Source organism: Hemiscyllium ocellatum (assembly GCF_020745735.1).
Source record: "Hemiscyllium ocellatum isolate sHemOce1 chromosome 38 unlocalized genomic scaffold, sHemOce1.pat.X.cur. SUPER_38_unloc_7, whole genome shotgun sequence".
NCBI lineage: Eukaryota > Metazoa > Chordata > Chondrichthyes > Orectolobiformes > Hemiscylliidae > Hemiscyllium > Hemiscyllium ocellatum.
This window is the reverse complement of record NW_026867525.1, coordinates 28,990-46,943: the sequence shown is the minus strand read 5'-3', so window position 1 is coordinate 46,943 and position 17,954 is coordinate 28,990. Positions and strand designations below refer to the sequence as shown.

Genomic DNA, 17,954 nt, shown 5'->3' with positions numbered 1-17,954 from the left:
TTCACAGGAAATGCAGCAAAGTGCAATGCTACACTAACTCCCAATGTAGATTTTTAAAATCGACAATATGCCTGATAAATCAACAAGTCACAATTTAAACAACATATGAAAATTCAAATGGACATTGTGGAAAATAATTTTTTTTTACCTTAAATGAATAGTAGAGGGGCAGATCTGACTGACTTACAGACATTCGAGGATCCCAAACATTCTAACTGTCAATACAATAGAGTTTGAAGAGGAGGAACACTTTCATGTAGAGCATGGTTTGCTGTTACCACTTGCTACAAAAGCAGGGAATGATTCTAATCTGCCAAAACTCAATTTCAGTAATTTTAAAAAAATAGTTTAAGGGAATGCGAGTGTTGCTCTGAGGAAACTTTCCAGCCCAACTCCAACCAGATGGCAGGGAGCTCTGAGGGACTGGGATTGTGTTCCCTGAAAGGACAGACGTGGCAGATTTCACATTAACCTACAAAAGGGAAGGGAGAAAGTTTCATGGGAAACAGGAGAAACACAATCAAATCTAAACAACTCTCATCAGTTTTGATCGTTCATTTGACAAACATGTCTGGATCACCACAAATACACAAGCCAGAAAACTTCCCATTGCAACATGGTCATGTGAGTAACAGAGAGGAGGACACCGAGAGACGAGAGAACCCTCAGAACAGAAAATCACACTGCACATCTCCCTCTAAATTTGTCCTTTTTTTAATAACGCATTGAAAATTCATCAACAATTGAAGTACACAAAATTGTCTCCACAGCTAAACACGGGAAATACACTTCAGTCAGGCATCACCCGCAAAACATTTCAAACAATGTGATAAAGAACAGCACAGGACGTGGGGCTTCGCCGTGGCAACTAAATGGAATAGTGTGCTTATAAATGGTTTCTCTTCTAGCACCCGGCCTCGCAACCTATCAGCATGTCTGTGTCCAATTCCTGGTCTTCAGGACAAGAACAAAACACGCAAAGGTTACGCTACCCTCTGCGGTTCGGCACAGCAAGGGGTGAGAGGAGAAACTTCAGGAGGGTTTGACACAACTGTTGTCAAGTGGCTGCAGGTCTCTCTTCCACCCCCATCACCCCCCCCCATCAAGTACATTCCAGACTCAAAGATCTATTGGATTTTGGACATTCGGGCATAGGGCATGAAGAGGGATAGGAGATCGTCAGCGATCGTACAGAACAGTCTCGAAAGGCCAAACTGTCTTCCCTCTACTCCCATTCCCAGCCTCCTCCCATTAACACAAGAGGTTCCCAACTCAAATGAAATGTTTGCATTTCTGGAATCCAAATCCCATTCTCTTCCCCTACCACAACAAAAACAAAAACATGAGACTTAAAACTAACCATGAGCCAACAGGCCCACCCTGGCAAACGTTCCCCTCCAGAGATTACAACCCCACCCACCCCAGCATGGTCAGAACGATACTGCAAACGGTAAGAGTTTGAGAACTCAAACAGCCTTCGGACGACGATGAGGCAAGGGAAGGAAAAAAAAAATAAAATCACGTGCCCCATTTGAGAAGCAAAGTCAGCAAACTGTCGAGCTTTATCCAGCCTCAGAAATCCAGTCAGAAGAGTTTTGTACAACACAATCCCGGACTCAGCGTGTCCATTAGCATCTCTCTCTCTCTCGCCGATTTCTGGGCCCTGGTCTTTACTTATAATTTCTTCTGTTTGGCTGGCGGCCTGTATTAAAACAAAACAGCATCACAGACAGCAGTTCCCAGATTCAGACCACGAAGAGGCAGCTACGGTGGTAAGGTGGTCTTTGATATACACAGCCTCAGAACAGATATATGCTTGGGCCCTGACTGTGACTGTGTTGCTGATTAAAGCACAGCAGGTTAGGCAGCATCCAAGGAATAGGAAATTCGACGTTTCGGGCATAAGCCCTTCATCAGGAAATGCCCGAAACGTCGAATTTCCTGTTCCTTGGATGCTGCCTAACCTGCTGTGCTTTAACCAGCAACACATTTTCAGCTGTGATCTCCAGCATCTGCAGACCTCATTTTTTACCCCCTGACTGTGAATTACAGCCCCTCAGAAGCATGGTGCTGGTTTGATTTTCATTTAACGGATTGGGCATCAAAACTCCCTGCATAAGGAGAAAATGGAGAGGAAACCATTAAGACCTCAGAAATTCACCGAGGCTCCTCAACCAGCACTTCCCAAACCCACGGACACTTCCATCTAGAAGGACAAGGGCAGCAGATACCTGGAACACCGCCCCCTGCAAGTTCCCCACCGAGCCCCTCACCATCCCGACTTGGAAAGAGATCACCATTCCTTCAGTGTCGCTGGGTCAAAGTCTTGGAACTTCCTCCCTAATGGTCTACCTACAATGGATGGCAACAGCTCAAACAGGCAGCTCACCACCACCTTCTCAAGGGTAATCAGGGAGAGGCAATAAATGCTGGTTGAGCAAGTGTTGCTGGCTCCTTGAGAATGAATAAAAAAAAAGAGATCACCAAGTGTCATCAAGGAAGGGTGGGAAGACCACTATAGTCATTGGTTATTGACCTGGCAAAGAATCGTGACAGACCGTAAGCATCAGCACCGACTTGGGCACACATCCTGTGTCAAACTGAAGATGGAGGTTAGGAGAACTGGGGAAGAGAGTGCAAAAGTTTGCACACTCTACAAACCAGAGGAGAAAGTGAGGACTGGAGATCAGAGCTGAAAATGTGTTGCTGGAAAAGCGCAGCAGGTCAGGCAGCATCCAAGGAGCAGGAGAATTGACGTTTCGGGCATCAGCCCTTTCCTGAAGAAGGACTCATGTCCGAAACGTCGATTCTCCTGCTCCTTGGATGCTGCCTGACCTTCTGCGCTTTTCCAGCAACACATTTCCAGCTCTCTACAAACCAGACACCAACTGAAATCTATGGTGGTCTCAGGAAGATCTTAACGAATGCAAAATATGGAAATATTGACAACATGTGATAAGTGACATCACCATTGGCCACTTGTCAGAAGATAATAGGTTAGACAATAATAAATTTGCTCTTTCCTTAACTCAATCAAACCTCATCACTGACTTCTCACTACCTATAGTAAACAGAGAAGTGAACTACAGTTCAATTGGAGAGAGATGCAACCTCCTGCTGAAATTAACTTAAAACGACAACAAAAAGGTGGGGAGAGCAAACTCACTACGTCTCACTTGGCTGGAAAATACCCTCAGGCACACAGCACTATGAGCTACAACCTCACAACTCAAAAACAGTTCCTACTTCATATCTGAAATGAAGAGAGTCTCACTTTCCCACCGAACCTTTCAGTCACTGACAGCCGAGGGGATGCACATTTGCACAGAGACGGACTAAACACAGTCCTGTACAGTAAGGAGCAGAAGGGAAGCCACCCCAGGATATGTCCTGGGTGGGCACTTTGCTTTTCCCAGAGGAGTTACTCAAACAGCACACACCTGTATATCCCAACCACAACGGCGTGATCCCTCTCATATGGCTCCAACGTTAACTGTTCCTGGGGTTTCATATTCTCCTGCTGCATCTTCTTCACCTCTGATGCAAACACAGCCTCGGGGGTAGCTGTGGAGTCAATGCAGTTTGCCTGTGGAGTCAAACACACGTATGTTAGGGCATGTGACAGGCCTGCCCTCTATCCCAGGCCTCGCAGAGGCACCCAGCTCTGCCTCATCCCAGGCTGGGCTAACCCACTCAAAAACTCAACTCCAGTCCATAATCTTTCAGCAAGCAAGGACCTGAGATGAAAAGGGAAGCAGACATGCTGAACTGATGTGTTAACAATCCAATAGTCTACCAGGATACAACTCCAATTCACTGCCCTCCCACAGCCCAGTGTACACCCTCCCCCCATCACTGACCCTACCCACCCATTTAATCCCCCTACCACAGCCCAGTGTACACCCTCCCCCCATCACTGACCCTACCCACCCATTTAATCCCCCCTCCCACAGCCCAGTGTACACCCTCCTTCCATCACTGACCCTACCCACCCATTTAATCCCCCTCCCACAGCCCAGTGTACACCCTCCTTCCATCACTGACCCTACCCACCCATTTAATCCCCCTCCCACAGCCCAGTGTACACCCTCCCTCCATCACTGACCCTACCCACCCATTTAATCCCCCTCCCACAGCCCAGTGTACACCCTCCCCCCATCACTGACCCTACCCACCCATTTAATCCCCCTCCCACAGCCCAGTGTACACCCTCCTCCCATCACTGACCCTACCCACCCATTTAATCTCCCCTCCCACAGCCCAGTGTACACCCTCCCCCCATCACTGACCCTACCCACCCATTTAATCCCCCCTCCCACAGCCCAGTGTACACCCTCCCTCCATCACTGACCCTACCCACCCATTTAATCCCCCCTCCCACAGCCCAGTGTACACCCTCCCCCCATCACTGACCCTACCCACCCATTTAATCCCCCTCCCACAGCCCAGTATACACCCTCCGTCCATCACTGACCCTACCCACCCATTTAATCCCCTGCCCACAGCCCAGTGTACACCCTCCGTCCATCACTGACCCTACCCACCCATTTAATCCCCCTCCCACAGCCCAGTGTACACCCTCCGTCCATCACTGACCCTACCCACCCATTTAATCCCCCCTCCCACAGCCCAGCATACACCGTCCCTCCATCACTGACCCTACCCACCCATTTAATCCCCTGCCCTCAGTCCCACGTAAACTTTCCTTTTTATATAACAGTACAGGAACTGGCCCGTCGACCCACCATGCCTGAGCCAACCATGATGCCATTCTAAACTAATCCTATCTGCCTGTACATGATCTGTATCACTCTAGTCCCTGCCTAATCCTGTATTTGTCTGCATACCTCTGAAGTGTTGTTAATGTATCTGCTTCTAACACCTCTCCTGACAGGTCACTGCAGTCACCTCTCACTCGCTGTATAAAGAAACCTTCACCTGTACATCTCCTTTAAACTTTCCCCCTCTCACCTTAACCCTACGCCCCCGAGTATTTGATATTTCCATTCTAGGACTATCCACCCTATCCAAACTTCTCAATTTTATCGGCTTTATCAGGCTGCCCCTCAGCCTGTGTCGCTCTAGTGAAAACAATCCAAGTTTATCCAGCCTCTCCTTCGAGATAATACCCTCCAATCCAGGCAATAGTCTTTTTCATACCCTCTCCAAAGCCTCTACATCCCTCCTACAACGTGGCGACCAGAACTGCACACAATATTCCAAATGTGGCCGAATTAAAGTTTTATACAGTTGCAACATGACTGAACAACATTTTTATTCAATTCCCTGCCTTCCCTCCCACCTGATCCACGGTGTTGCCACGTTCAGGGAGTTATGGCCTTGCATCCCAAGATCCCTTTGGGAATCATTTACAGGATACTTTCCACTTGCTATGACCTCCCAAAACACAGCACCACACACTCATCCAGATGAATCTCCACCTGCTACACCTCTGCCCAACTTTCCAACTGACCTACATCCTGCTGTATCCTTTCACAACCATCCTCACTATCCGGAACATTTTCATGCCATCTGCAAACTTTCTAATCAGACCCCCTTATATTTTCAGCAAAATCATTTCTATATATTCCAGACGCCAGAGGTCCCAGCACTGATCCTTACGGAACACCCACTGGTCCCAGACCTGCAGCTGGAGAAATCACTCCATCACAACTCCCCTCTGCCTTCTATGACCAAGATCTCTGTCAAGGCCCCAGCAATCTCTTCCCTTGCCATCCTCAGCGTCCTGGGAGACAGCCACCCATCACTGACTCTGACCTATCGTGGTATCGTCCAAAACCATGAGGGACTCAAAACGGTGACCTGCAAGTTCCACAGAGTCAGAGATGAACAGCATGGAAACAGACCCTTCGGCGCAACTCGTCCATGCCGACCAGATATCCTAAATTAAGCTAGTCCTATTTACCAGCATTTGGCCCATATCCCCCTATCCATGTCCCCATCCAGATGCCTTTTAAATGTTGTCACTGTACCAGCCCCCACCACTTCCTCTGGCAGCTCGTTCCATACACCCACCCCCACCTCGGTGTGAAAACGTTGCCCCTTAGGTCCCTTTTAAATCTTTCTCCTCTCGCCCTAAACCTACGCCCTCTAGTCCTGGACTGAGAGACACACCATAAGACAGAGGAGTGGAAGTAAGGCCATTCGGCCCATCGAGTCCACTCCGCCATTCAATCATGGCTGATGGGTATTTCAACTCCACTTACCAGCATTCTCCCCGTAGCCCTTAATGTAGAGGAAAAGATAGCAAAGATAATTCTGGACAGGAGCGAGAGGAACAGGGTTGTTGTTATGGGGGGACTTTCCAAATATTGACGAGGAACACACCTGCTGTGAAATGAATTGAGAGACCTTGCAGACAGAAGGTCCTGTGCAAAACCACCAGACGGATTCAGGTAGGAAGGAACCCACCCCCCACCACCCCGCAACACACACACACACACGAACCCCCTGTACTCAACAAGGAGTGCTTTCACCCAGACAGCCCTGCAGACCAGAGGGGAGGCAGGGGCACCCCGTGCTCACCTTAATAGAGATGACAAAGTGACCGCCCACTTTGAGAAAGTGGTGGGCGTTGAGAGCCACAATCCTGCACTGGTCAGGCTGCGCCACATCAGCGAAGATGACATCCACCATTCCTGAGGAGAGAGCAGAGAGAGACATGAACAGGAGAGGAAGAGTCACCGTGCGGTCCCGGGGAGCTCAGACACCAACAGGCAGCGATGGGGAGACCTACAGCGAATGTCGGACAAAGGGAGACAGTCTCAAAGCACGAGCCAGGACTTTCAGAAGTGCGTTCAGGAGGCACAAGGTTGGAGCTCGATACCTTATCATTTTAACTCGGAGGTTGGTGTATCCCTGTCACCCAGACAGGGTGGAGATAGCACACAGGTCAGCCATGATTCCTCCAGACAACAAGAATCTATCAGAGATGGATAGATTCTTGTCGTCTCGAGGAATTAAGGGCTACGGGGAGAATGCGGGTAAGTGGAGTTGAAATGCCCATCAGCCATGATTGAATGGCGGACTGGACTCGATGGGCCGAATGGCCGTACTACTGAACAGACAAACACAATCTGAAGGGCTGAGTGGTTTCCTCTTGGCCCTAATGCAGTGATTGTGAGGGTTTGCCATTGGTCCCTGCCCATACCCATCATCATCATCATCATCAAGGACCCAACTCTACACCGAGGCAGGTAGTCACACACCAGCTCCCCTCCACCCCAACACTCCCCTGTGGGAGCGAGCCCCACACTCCCACCCTCGACTCCGTGTGGGACTGAACCCCACACATCTCCCTCCCCTCCCCCCCAACCGGGAGCGAGCCCTGCTTTCCCCCCCAACCCCGTGGGAGCGAGCCCCACATTCCCACACCCCACTTCCTGTGGGAATGAATCCCACATGGCCCACCCCCTTTCCCGCACACTTCCCCCCCCCCCCCCCCGCCCCCGATAGCCCACCAGCGACTCATTTCGACTGTTCTAGTCCAACTCCAATTCCACCCCCCACCCCTCCCAAGTCAGCCAGACTTTCCCAATGGCAACTGACCCGGGGGAGCAGGGACAGCTCCTGAGGGGGGGTGGGGAGGGTCTGTCGGCCTAACTCACCGAGGAGCATGCGGTACTTGTGCGGGTGCCTGGCGTCCTCAATAATGGGGATGATGTTGGTGCGCTTCTTGGCCACGTTGATGAGGTCACGGCCAGACCGGTGGGAGAACTCAACGGCGTAGACCAAGCCCTCCTGTCGAAGAGGGAAGAGAGAAATCAGTTCCCCTGCCTTCCCTTCACCTGGACCCTCCTCGAAGACCACCCTCGCCACACCCGGCGGACGTCCGGGTGCCGGAGCGCCTCCCGGACTTCTGCCCGACCCGCGCAGCACGCGTTCGATTGCCAGTGACTCACAGGTCCCACAATGTCGGAGACGTGGGAGACCGTGGTGCCAGACGCCGCTCCCAGGTACAGGACTTTCACTCCAGGCTTGATGTGGATCTGGTCAATGCCCCCGAGAATGGCGGCTGCGAGTTTCGATCGGAAGGGGTTCCAGGCTCTGTACTCGATTTTGGTGTCTGCTTCCTGCAAAACACAACACCGCCCAGGGTCAGTGCCGCAAGCGGCAGCCGCGAGTCCAGGCCCATCTCCTGGACCCTGCCACAACAACTCTTCATCCCCAGATTCTCTCAGCGCTGGGGCCAGCATGAACACAGCGCCCCAATTCCACGTGGGGGGTAAAAATCCGCTGGCACAAACAACGGCTTCAGTCGTCCATGCCACTAGAGCAGAGGCTGATGCTGGGACCCAGGAGGGAGGTTCATGGTGGAAACAGCCCAGGAGGAGGTCAGTGTGGGGACTCCTACCTTCCCTCCTCCACACCCGTGAGCGTGTCCCCGCTGTACAGGGCAGTACAGTACAGACAGCAAACCTGCAGGCGCTACTGAATGTACACCGTGGAGGACAGCACAGCACATCCACCGGGACCGGGGGGTGGTGGGGGGGGGGGGGGTGGTGGGCAGAGTGGGCTAACAAGCAGCAGGTGAAATTTACTGTAGTGAAGTGATGGGGGAAGGACACAAGGAGAGACAACTAGAGAGTTTTGAGAAGATTTGTAGCTCAGGTTGAGGTTCTGGATGTCGGAATGCTCACTGAGCTGGAAGGTTCATTTTCAGACGTTTCATCACCATACCGGGTAACATCATCACTGAGCCTGTGGTGAAGCGCTGGTGTTATGTCCCGCTTTCTATTTGTGCATTTATGTTTCCTCAGGTCAGTGATGTCACTTCCAGTTCTATTTCTCAGAGGATATAGGTGGAAGTGACATCATCGACCCGAAGAAACCTAAACGCATGAATAGAAAGCGGGACATAATACCAGCATTCACCACAGGCTCAATGATGATGTTACCCGGTATGGTGACGAAACGTCTGAAAATGAACCTTCCAGCTCAGTGAGCATTCTGACACCCAGAAGACACAATTCTCCAGGAGCTGCTCCATCAGTGAGCCTTTGGGGATAGAGGTGCGTTAGTCATTAAAGGTAGCAGGGCAAGGCAAGAGCACAGTTCAGGGAGCAGACAGTATCCCGGCGTTTATTAACAGGAACACAGGGTACAGGAGGAAGGAGGCTGGGGCTGGGCCTTGGACAGGACCCTGGGTTCAGGCCCAGCTGGAGGGAATGTGTCCAGTCCTGGGCCCCAGTCCTTAGGAAGGACGGGACACCTCCAGAGAGGACACGGAACAGATCCTGGAGAAAGGTTCCAGGGATGAGAGGCTTCAGTGACCTGGAGACATCAAAGAGACTGGGATGTAGAGTGTGAAGGAGACAGGATCACCCGAGGGAGTTAGGGTCTGGGGTGTACTGTCTGAGGGTGTGAGGGGAGTAGAGGTTTCCCTCGAGGGGGTTAGGGTCTGGGGTGTACTGTCTGAGGGTGTGGGGGGAGTAGAGGTTTCCCTCGAGGGGGTTAGGGTCTGGGGTGTACTGTGTGAGGGTGTGAGGGGAGTAGATGTTTCCCTCGAGAGGGTTAGGGTCTGGAGTGTACTGTCCGAGTGTGGGGGGAGCAGGGTTTTATTCTGCAGACCAGCCCCAGTCTGGACGTTCTGCGTGTGCGTGGGGGGAGAGGGGGAACCTTACCTCAACCCCAATTCTCTTCTCCCCGTACACAGACTCCCCTGGAACCATGTTCTTCGTCACCAGAGCATCTTCTTTCCCGCGACAGATAAATACCCCTGAGCCGAGAGAGAGAGAGTGAGAGAGAGAGAGAGAGAGAGTGAGAACCCGTGTGGGCAAGTCAGCCAGGGGTCAGAGATACCAGCCTGTCTCCCACCACCAACCGCCAACTTCCACAGGGTCTCGGCCCACTTCAATCCCAGCCCTCTCAAACACAGGGACCAACTGTGTGTGATCTTCACTCTCAACCTCCTGCACCGTGTAACAGGGCTCAAAGAAGGGGCCGAATGGCCTCCTGTCCCTGTGTAACAGGCTGGAGGAGGAGGGGGGAGTTGGGGAATCTGAATGGGTTGGCTGACACCTCATCACCCTGACACAGACACCCCACCCCCACACCCCCCCTCCCCCCCAATTGCCATTCACACCCACCCACCCACCCTGACCCCTACCACACACAACCTCTAGTTACCTCATCTGACCCTCTTTCCCCACCCCCATCCCCTGGGTACTCCCCCACTCCCCCCTGACAGGGCACTCCCACCCCCCCCACTGCCCCCCGACAGGGCCCTCCCACTCCCCCCCCCCCCGACAGGGCCCTCCCACTCCCCCCCTGACAGGGCACTCCCCCCTGACAGGGCCCTCCCACTCCCCCCCTGACAGGGCACTCCCCCCCGACAGGGCCCTCCCACTGCCCCCCCCGACAGGGCCCTCCCACTGCCCCCCCCCCCCGACAGGGCCCTCCCACTGCCCCCCCCCCCCGACAGGGCATTCCCACTCCCTCCCCTGACAGGGCACTCCCCCCTGACAGGGCACTCCCACTGCCCCCCCCCCGACAGGGCACCCCCACTCCCCCCAGTGCCCCCCGACAGGACACTCCCACTCCCCCCAGTGCCCCCTGACAGGGCACTCCCACTGCCCCCTGACAGGGCAGCCTCTGGGTGTCGGTACCATGGTTCTACTCACCCTCATGCCTGTGTGGTTCCACCGTGACCTTGGCTCCACCGCGGAACCCTCCTCTCCCCCTGCCACCACCTCGGCCCCTGCCTCCAGGCGACCAGAAACCTCCTGCCATCAGTGAGGAACGAGGGTCAGTCACTCAGGAAAACGCCAACGCGCCCACGGCCCTCACCTTCAACTGGGAGCTCCGACATCGATGGGCAGGTCCCAGCAGGAACAGAAACCCAGCACCTCAAAGGAGGTGATATACCGGAGAGGGGTTACAGGGACAGGACAGGGAGATGGGGTGGGGGTGGGTGGGTGGGTGTGTGTGTGTGTGTGTGTGTGAGAGAGAGAGAGAGTATGTGTGTGTGTGTGTGAGAGAGAGACACAGACAGAGACAGACAGAGAGAGAAAGAAAGAGAGAGAGACACAGAGAGATAGAGACACACAGAGAGAGACAGACAGACAGAGGGAGAGAGAGAGACACACAGAGGGAGACAGAGGGAGTGACACAGAGAGAGAGAGAGACACAGAGAGAGAGAGAGACACACAGACAGAGACACAGAGAGAGAGAGAGACAGAGACACAGAGAGAGAGACAGATGGGGATGGAAGGGTCAATGTGCTGAGGGGTGATAGATGGAGGTTCATTTGGATAAACACATGGTATTGCCAACTACAAGGGCAGGACTTATACAACTAAAGGTAGGGCTTTGAGTCGTGTTCCTGATGAAGGGCTTTTGCCCGAAATGTTGATTCTCCTGCCCCTCAGATGCTGCCTGACCTGCTGCACTTTCCCAGCACCACACCTTTCGACTCTGATCTCCAGCCCTCGCTTTATCCTCCTGGGTGGTGCTGGGGAACAGAGGGACCCAGGGGTTCAGGGACAGAATCCCTTTGGAGTCTGTGTCACATACAGACGGGGGGGGGGGGGGAACGAAGGGGTCTCACACCCTCCCCTTCACTGCTCAGCCCTTTGAGTGTAGGAGTTGGGAACGTCATGTTGGGGTTGTACAGGACATTGGGGAGGTCCCTTCTGGAATACTGTGTCCAGTTCTGGGTGCCCTGTTATAGGAAGGAGATTATTAACCTGGGGAGGGTTCAGGAGAGATTTCCCGGGAACGGGAGGGTTGGAGTTACTGAGGTGAGCTTGGATCCGGTATCCCTCCCTTTGAGTCTCCCAAATCTTCCCTCCCTGGACGCGCGCGGGAAGAAATTGTTTAATATTCTTTCTTTCTGCGTGAGGAAGAAGAGTCTGATGAGCTGGGTGTCAGAGAATCCCCCAAGGACTCTAGGGCTGGCGTGGGATCGTCATGGAACGCATCCCCTTGGGTTTCCTTCGGACTATGGTGCCCACCAGAAAATTAAATTGTTTTATTCAACACGGAGGCGGTGTTTGGATTATATCGATGGAGAGACATCGGCTGGATTACCCAGGGCCTTTTGTCTGGCCATGGGAACTCTGCCCATCGGTTCGCTGGCCCCTGGGAGGAAGAATCCCGAACAAATATGGGTCTACTCACTACTGCTCCCAGTGGTGAGGAGGTGTGATGAGATTGTGTTGAGTGCAGTAATTTAATTGAATATCATTTAAGTTACCTTGTTATAATCTTGGTCTAATTTTATTTCATCTTTTATTTATTTTTTTTTCTTCTTTTTTGTTGGTTATTTATTGGACTTTAGTTTTAAAGGGATTTTGGGGTTTGTTTTGTGTTTCTGTAGTCTGTGGATTAGATTTCAGAGCGTTACAAGGGGACATAAATTTATGGTGAAGGGTGGGAGGTATAGGGGAGATGTCAGGGGTGGGTTCTTTACCCAGAGAGTGGTGGGGGCATGGAATGCGCTGCCCGTGGGAGTGGTACAGTCAGAATCATTGGCGACCTTTAAGCGGCAATTGGATAGGTACATGGATGGGTGCTTAATCTAGGATAGATGTTCGGCACAACATCATGGGCCGAAGGGCCTGTTCTGTGCTGTACTGTTCTATGTTCTAGATTAATAATGTGTTTTCTATCGTTGCTATTATTAAGTTGTCATACTATTTTATATTGGTTTGTAATTTTGTAAAAAACCTAAAATCTTTTTTTAAAATAAAAACATTTATATAACGAAAGGCTGGATAGGCTGGGAGTCTGCTCCCCGGAGCGTCGGAGGCTGAGGGGTGACCTTATAGAGGTTTATAAAACCATGAGGGGCACAGAGAGGGTGAATGGGGGGTGTCTATTCCCCCAGGGTGGGGGGGATTTGAAGACCAGGGGGGCACATGTTTAAGAGGAGAGGAGGGAGATTTATAAAAAAGACACGAGGGGCAACAGTTTTCCCCAGAGGGTGGTCCGTGTGTGGGATGACCTTCCTGAGGAAGTGGGAGGGAGGGGGACAGTTACAACGTTTAAAAGGGATTTGGATAAGGACATGGACAGGGAAGGGTTGGAGGGAGATGGGCCAGGAGCAGGCAGGGGGACTGGGTTAGTTTGGGGATTAGGGTCAGCACGGGCTGGATGGGCCGAAGGGTCGAGTCAGGAGAATCTGCCAGTGCTCTGGGACGGTGAGCAAATACATGGCAGGGTCCGTTCCAACACCGAGACGGTGAGAGAATGGGAGGGGATGTTTATGAAGCAGTTAACAGGGTCCCAGAGAGAGCGGGAGGTGGGGGGAGGCGTGGGGCTGTCTTTTTAAGGGGGTCACAACACCTTGGGCAGGTCCCTCAGGGGCCTGAGGATGGACAGAAGGCTGCAGCAGCATTGAACGGCAGAGACCTTTCTCCCAACACTGGCTGGCCCCTCAGCTGCAGCACCGACGCCCAACACCAGGTCTTGTGGGGACGGTGACAGTCAGGGCCCGTACTAGGACAGTGTCTATGGTGACGGACTTCACAGGGAGACAGAGACAGGGGTGGGGTGGGGATTAGAGAGAGAGATACAGACAGAGCGACAGACAGACACAGAGGGGGGGGGAAACAGAGAGAGAGAGAGAGACAGAAGAGAGGGTGAGTGAGAGACAGAGACGGGGTGGGGGGGGATCAGAGAGAGAGATACAGACAGAGCGACAGAGACAGACAGACAGATGGGGGAGGGGGGAGGGAAGAAAGAGGGGGGGAGAGAGAGAGGGACAGAGGGGAGGGTGAGTGAGAGACAGAGACGGGGTGGGGGGGAATCAGAGAGAGAGATACAGACAGAGCGACAGAGACAGACACAGACAGATGGGGGGGGGAAACAGAGAGAGAGAGAGAGAGACAGACAGACAGATGGGGGGGGAACAGAGAGAGGGAGAGAGAGAGAGACAGACAGATGGGGGGGGAACAGAGAGAGGGAGAGAGAGAGAGACAGACAGATGGGGGGGGGGGAAAACAGAGAGAGACAGACAGACAGACAGAAGGGAGGGTGAGTGAGAGACAGAGACGGACAGGCGGAGGGATTGGGACGGTCTCCCCTCAGAGCAGGGAAAGTTAAGGGGCAGATTAAATCAGTACTCAAACTCAGTGGGAGGATTTTAGTCAAGTCAACGAGGGAGACACTGTCTCCAGGGTCAGGAGGGTGTCAGTCACCCCAGGGACACAGATCAGGGAGAATTCTTGGGGGGGGGGGGGGGGAAACATTTGTTGACACGAGTTGTTGTTGTAATGTAGGAGATGGTGCCCGAGAGGCATCAGATTCCAAAAGTGGGGGTTAAACCAGGGAAATGCTGGAAGGGGGAGGGGAAGGGGGAGGGGGAGGGGGAGGGGGAGGGGGAGGGGGAGGGGGGAGGGGGGGGTGGTGAACAGAGGAGAGGTATCTAATCAGAGAGATCTTTACGAGGGGTTGGCACGGCCTAGAGGAGCCGAGTGGCCTCCTCAGTGCTGGCAGAGTTTACACAGCGTTTCCGCGCGCGAGTAAAGTCGACCCAGAGAGAGAGAGACGTGTACCTCGACCACCTCCTCGGTCACCTCCTCCCCCTCCTCTCCCACCTCGGCCTCCGAAACCGCCACGGCCACCTCCTCCTCCTCTCCCACCTCGGCCCCCGAAACCACCTCGGCCTCCGAAACCGCCCCTTCCACCGCCACGCGGAGAAAACCCTGCGAGGCAAAGAGAGAGAGAGAGAGAGTAAAGGGGGTTTTTAACCCCACGGGGAGCGAGGGGGGGGGGGCTAGCACTGTTGCAGCCCTCCCCCCACCCCATAGCAGGAGGGTGGTGGGACAGACACCACCCTGCCCTCTGTCCTGCAGCCCGTGCCCAATAACCACTCACTCTCCGCCGGCCCTAACCCTGGTGATTAAACACCCAATTAGCTCACAGCAAGCTCCCCCAACGCACAAACAGTTCTGCATTGACTGGCGCCTGGCCGTTGTCAACATCCAGCCCAGGCAACTAAGCCAGCCCAGACATTAAGGGCTAGCCTGCCGTCTTTCGGCGCCAGGCACGTCCGGGTCCACACAGACACCAAACCAAACCGGAAACAGCTGATGGCTGCACCCTCAGTCACCCTGTGTTACACACCCCGCACCCACTCACTACCAACATCGCATTTCAGTTCCACCACCCGTTTGTGGGCGGCACGGTGGTTAGCACTGCTGCCTCACAGCGCCAGGGACCCGGGTTCAATTCCCGACTCAGGCGACTGACTGTGTGGAGTTTGCACGTTCTCCCCGTGTCTGCGTGGGTTTCCTCCGGGTGCTCCAGTTTCCTCCCACAGTCACAAAGATGTGCGGGTCAGGTGAATTGACCATGCTAAATTGCCCGTAGTGTTAGGTAAGGGGTAAGTGTAGGGGTAAGGGTGGGTTGCGCTTCTTCGGCGGGTTGGTGTGGACTTGTTGGGCCGAAGGGCCTGTTTCCACACTGTAAGTAATCTAATCTAAAAATTACACGGTAACCCCTCACTGTAAACCCTGTGTCCCACAACCTTCCACTCGACGGCCACCTCAAGGAGCAGCGCTCCGATAGCCAGCGCTTCCACATAAACCTGAGGGACTATAACCTGCTGTGGGGTGGATTTTAACTTTGACCACCCAGCACGGGGTTAGCTACAGAGTAAAGCTCCCTCTACACTCTCCCCCTATCAAACACTCCCAGGGACAGGGACAGGGACAGCACGGGGTTAGCTACAGAGTAAAGCTCCCTCTACACTGTCCCCCCATCAAACACTCCCAGGGACAGGGACAGCACGGGGTTAGATACAGAGTAAAGCTCCCTCTACACTGTCCCCCCATCAAACACTCCCAGGGACAGGGACAGCACGGGGTTAGATACAGAGTAAAGCTCCCTCTACACTGTCCCCCCATCAAACACTCCCAGGGACAGGGACAGCACGGGGTTAGATACAGAGTAAAGCTCCCTCTACACTGTCCCCCCATCAAACACTCCCAGGGACAGGGACAGCACGGGTTAGATACAGAGTAAAGCTCCCTCTACACTCTCCCCCCATCAAACACTCCCAGGGACAGGGACAGGGACAGCACGGGGTTAGATACAGAGTAAAGCTCCCTCTACACTGTCCCCCATCAAACACTCCCAGGACAGGGACAGTGTGTGGAACACGGTAAAGTAATTACATTATGTATCTGTGGTGCTCACATTCTGGTGTGTCAGACTGTCCCTCCCTACCTCTGTACCTCACACACACACAGTGCTCAGCACCCCAGGGTGGCCCTCTGTACCTCACACACACACACAGTGCTCAGCACCCCAGGGTGGCCCTCTGTACCTCACACACACACACAGTGCTCAGCACCCCAGGGTGGCCCTCTGTACCTCACACACACACACAGTGCTCAGCACCCCAGGGTGGCCCTCTGTACCTCACACACACACACAGTGCTCAGCACCCCAGGGTGGCCCTCTGTACCTCACACACACACACAGTGCTCAGCACCCCAGGGTGCCCCTCTGTACCTCACACACACACACAGTGCTCAGCACCCCAGGGTGCCCCTCTGTACCTGGCCTCATTCTGCACCGCTCCTTGTCCCCACAGCAGACTCTCAATCACAGACACACACTGCACCACGTGTCTCCAATCCAGGGCCCCCGGACTTCCGGTCCTCCCCACACAGCGCCACCCACAGGACCGGAGGAGGCACTGCAACCTCACTCACACCGCCACCCACAGGACAGGAGGAGGAACTGCAACCTCACTCACACCGCCACCCACAGGATAGGAGGAGGCACTGCAACCTCACTCACACCGCCACCCTCAGGACAGGAGGAGGCACTGCAACCACACTCACACCGCCACCCACAGGACAGGAGGAGGAACTGCAACCACACTCACACCGCCACCCACAGGACAGGAGGAGGAACTGCAACCACACTCACACCGCCACCCACAGGACAGGAGGAGGCACTGCAACCTCACTCACACCGCCACCCACAGGACAGGAGGAGGAACTCCTCCATCACTCACACCGCCACCCACAGGACAGGAGGAGGAACTCCTCCATCACTCACACCGCCACCCACAGGACAGGAGGAGGAACTCCTCCATCACTCACACCGCCACCCACAGGACAGGAGGAGGAACTCCTCCATCACTCACACCGCCACCCACAGGACAGGAGGAGGCACTGCAACCACACTCACAGCGCCACCCACAGGGCAGGAGGAGGAACTTCACCACCACTGTCTGAGGTCCCTCGAGGGGGTTAGGGTCTGGGGTGTACTGTCTGAGGGTGTGGGGGGGAGGGGGAGGGTCCCTCGAGGGGGTTAGGGTCTGGGGCGTACTGTCTGAGGGTGTGGGGGGAGGGGGAGGGTCCCTCGAGGGGGTTAGGGTCTGAGGTGTACTGTCTGAGGGTGTGGGGGGGAGGGGGAGGGTCCCTCGAGGGGGTTAGGGTCTGGGGCGTACTGTCTGAGGGTGTGGGGGGGAGGGGGAGGGTCCCTCGAGGGGGTTAGGGTCTGGGGTGTACTGTCTGAGGGTGTGGGGGGGAGGGGGAGGGTCCCTCGAGGGGGTTAGGGTCTGGGGTGTACTGTCTGAGGGTGTGGGGGGGGAGGGGGAGGGGGAGGGGGAGGGGGAGGGTCCCTCGAGGGGGTTAGGGTCTGGGGTGTACTGTCTGAGGGTGTGGGGGGAGGGGGAGGGTCCCTTGAGGGGGTTAGGGTCTGGGGCGTACTGTCTGAGGGTGTGGGGGGAGGGGGAGGGTCCCTCGAGGGGGTTAGGGTCTGGGGCGTACTGTCTGAGGGTGTGGGGGGGAGGGGGAGGGTCCCTCGAGGGGGTTAGGGTCTGGGGTGTACTGTCTGAGGGTGTGGGGGGAGGGGGAGGGTCCCTTGAGGGGGTTAGGGTCTGGGGCGTACTGTCTGAGGGTGTGGGGGGAGGGGGAGGGTCCCTTGAGGGGGTTAGGGTCTGGGGCGTACTGTCTGAGGGTGTGGGGGGA

General features: G+C 54.5%; 1 protein-coding gene across 2 annotated transcripts; it reads right to left on the bottom strand.

Moving 5' to 3' along the window:
• Nucleotides 1–698: 698 nt before the first annotated feature.
• On the bottom strand, nucleotides 699–16,629 carry LOC132808794 (rRNA 2'-O-methyltransferase fibrillarin). Of its 2 annotated transcripts, XM_060822248.1 has the most exons (9): nucleotides 16,530–16,629; nucleotides 14,520–14,669; nucleotides 10,644–10,745; nucleotides 9,645–9,739; nucleotides 7,923–8,093; nucleotides 7,629–7,761; nucleotides 6,547–6,659; nucleotides 3,441–3,586; nucleotides 699–1,702 (listed from the first exon to the last, which is right to left on the bottom strand). In XM_060822248.1, exons 1-9 carry the CDS (start codon nucleotides 16,537–16,539, stop codon nucleotides 1,675–1,677), a joined length of 948 nt encoding a protein of 315 aa, XP_060678231.1. In that variant the 5' UTR covers nucleotides 16,540–16,629; the 3' UTR covers nucleotides 699–1,674. The 2 variants fall into 2 exon arrangements, with proteins under 2 accessions (XP_060678231.1, XP_060678232.1); XM_060822249.1 differs by lacking the exon at nucleotides 14,520–14,669 and having other exon boundaries at nucleotides 16,530–16,621.
• Between the last annotated feature and the right edge of the window lie 1,325 nt (nucleotides 16,630–17,954).

What these genes read in the sequence shown, in the direction of transcription:
- LOC132808794 (XM_060822248.1), bottom strand. An exon ending in AGAAGAGAATTGGGGTTGAG is followed by an intron (nt 8,094 to 9,644) that starts GTAAGGTTCCCC and finishes TGTGTTTTGCAG; the next exon opens with GAAGCAGACACCAAAATCGA. An exon ending in ACTTTGTCATCTCTATTAAG is followed by an intron (nt 3,587 to 6,546) that starts GTGAGCACGGGG and finishes TTGACTCCACAG; the next exon opens with GCAAACTGCATTGACTCCAC.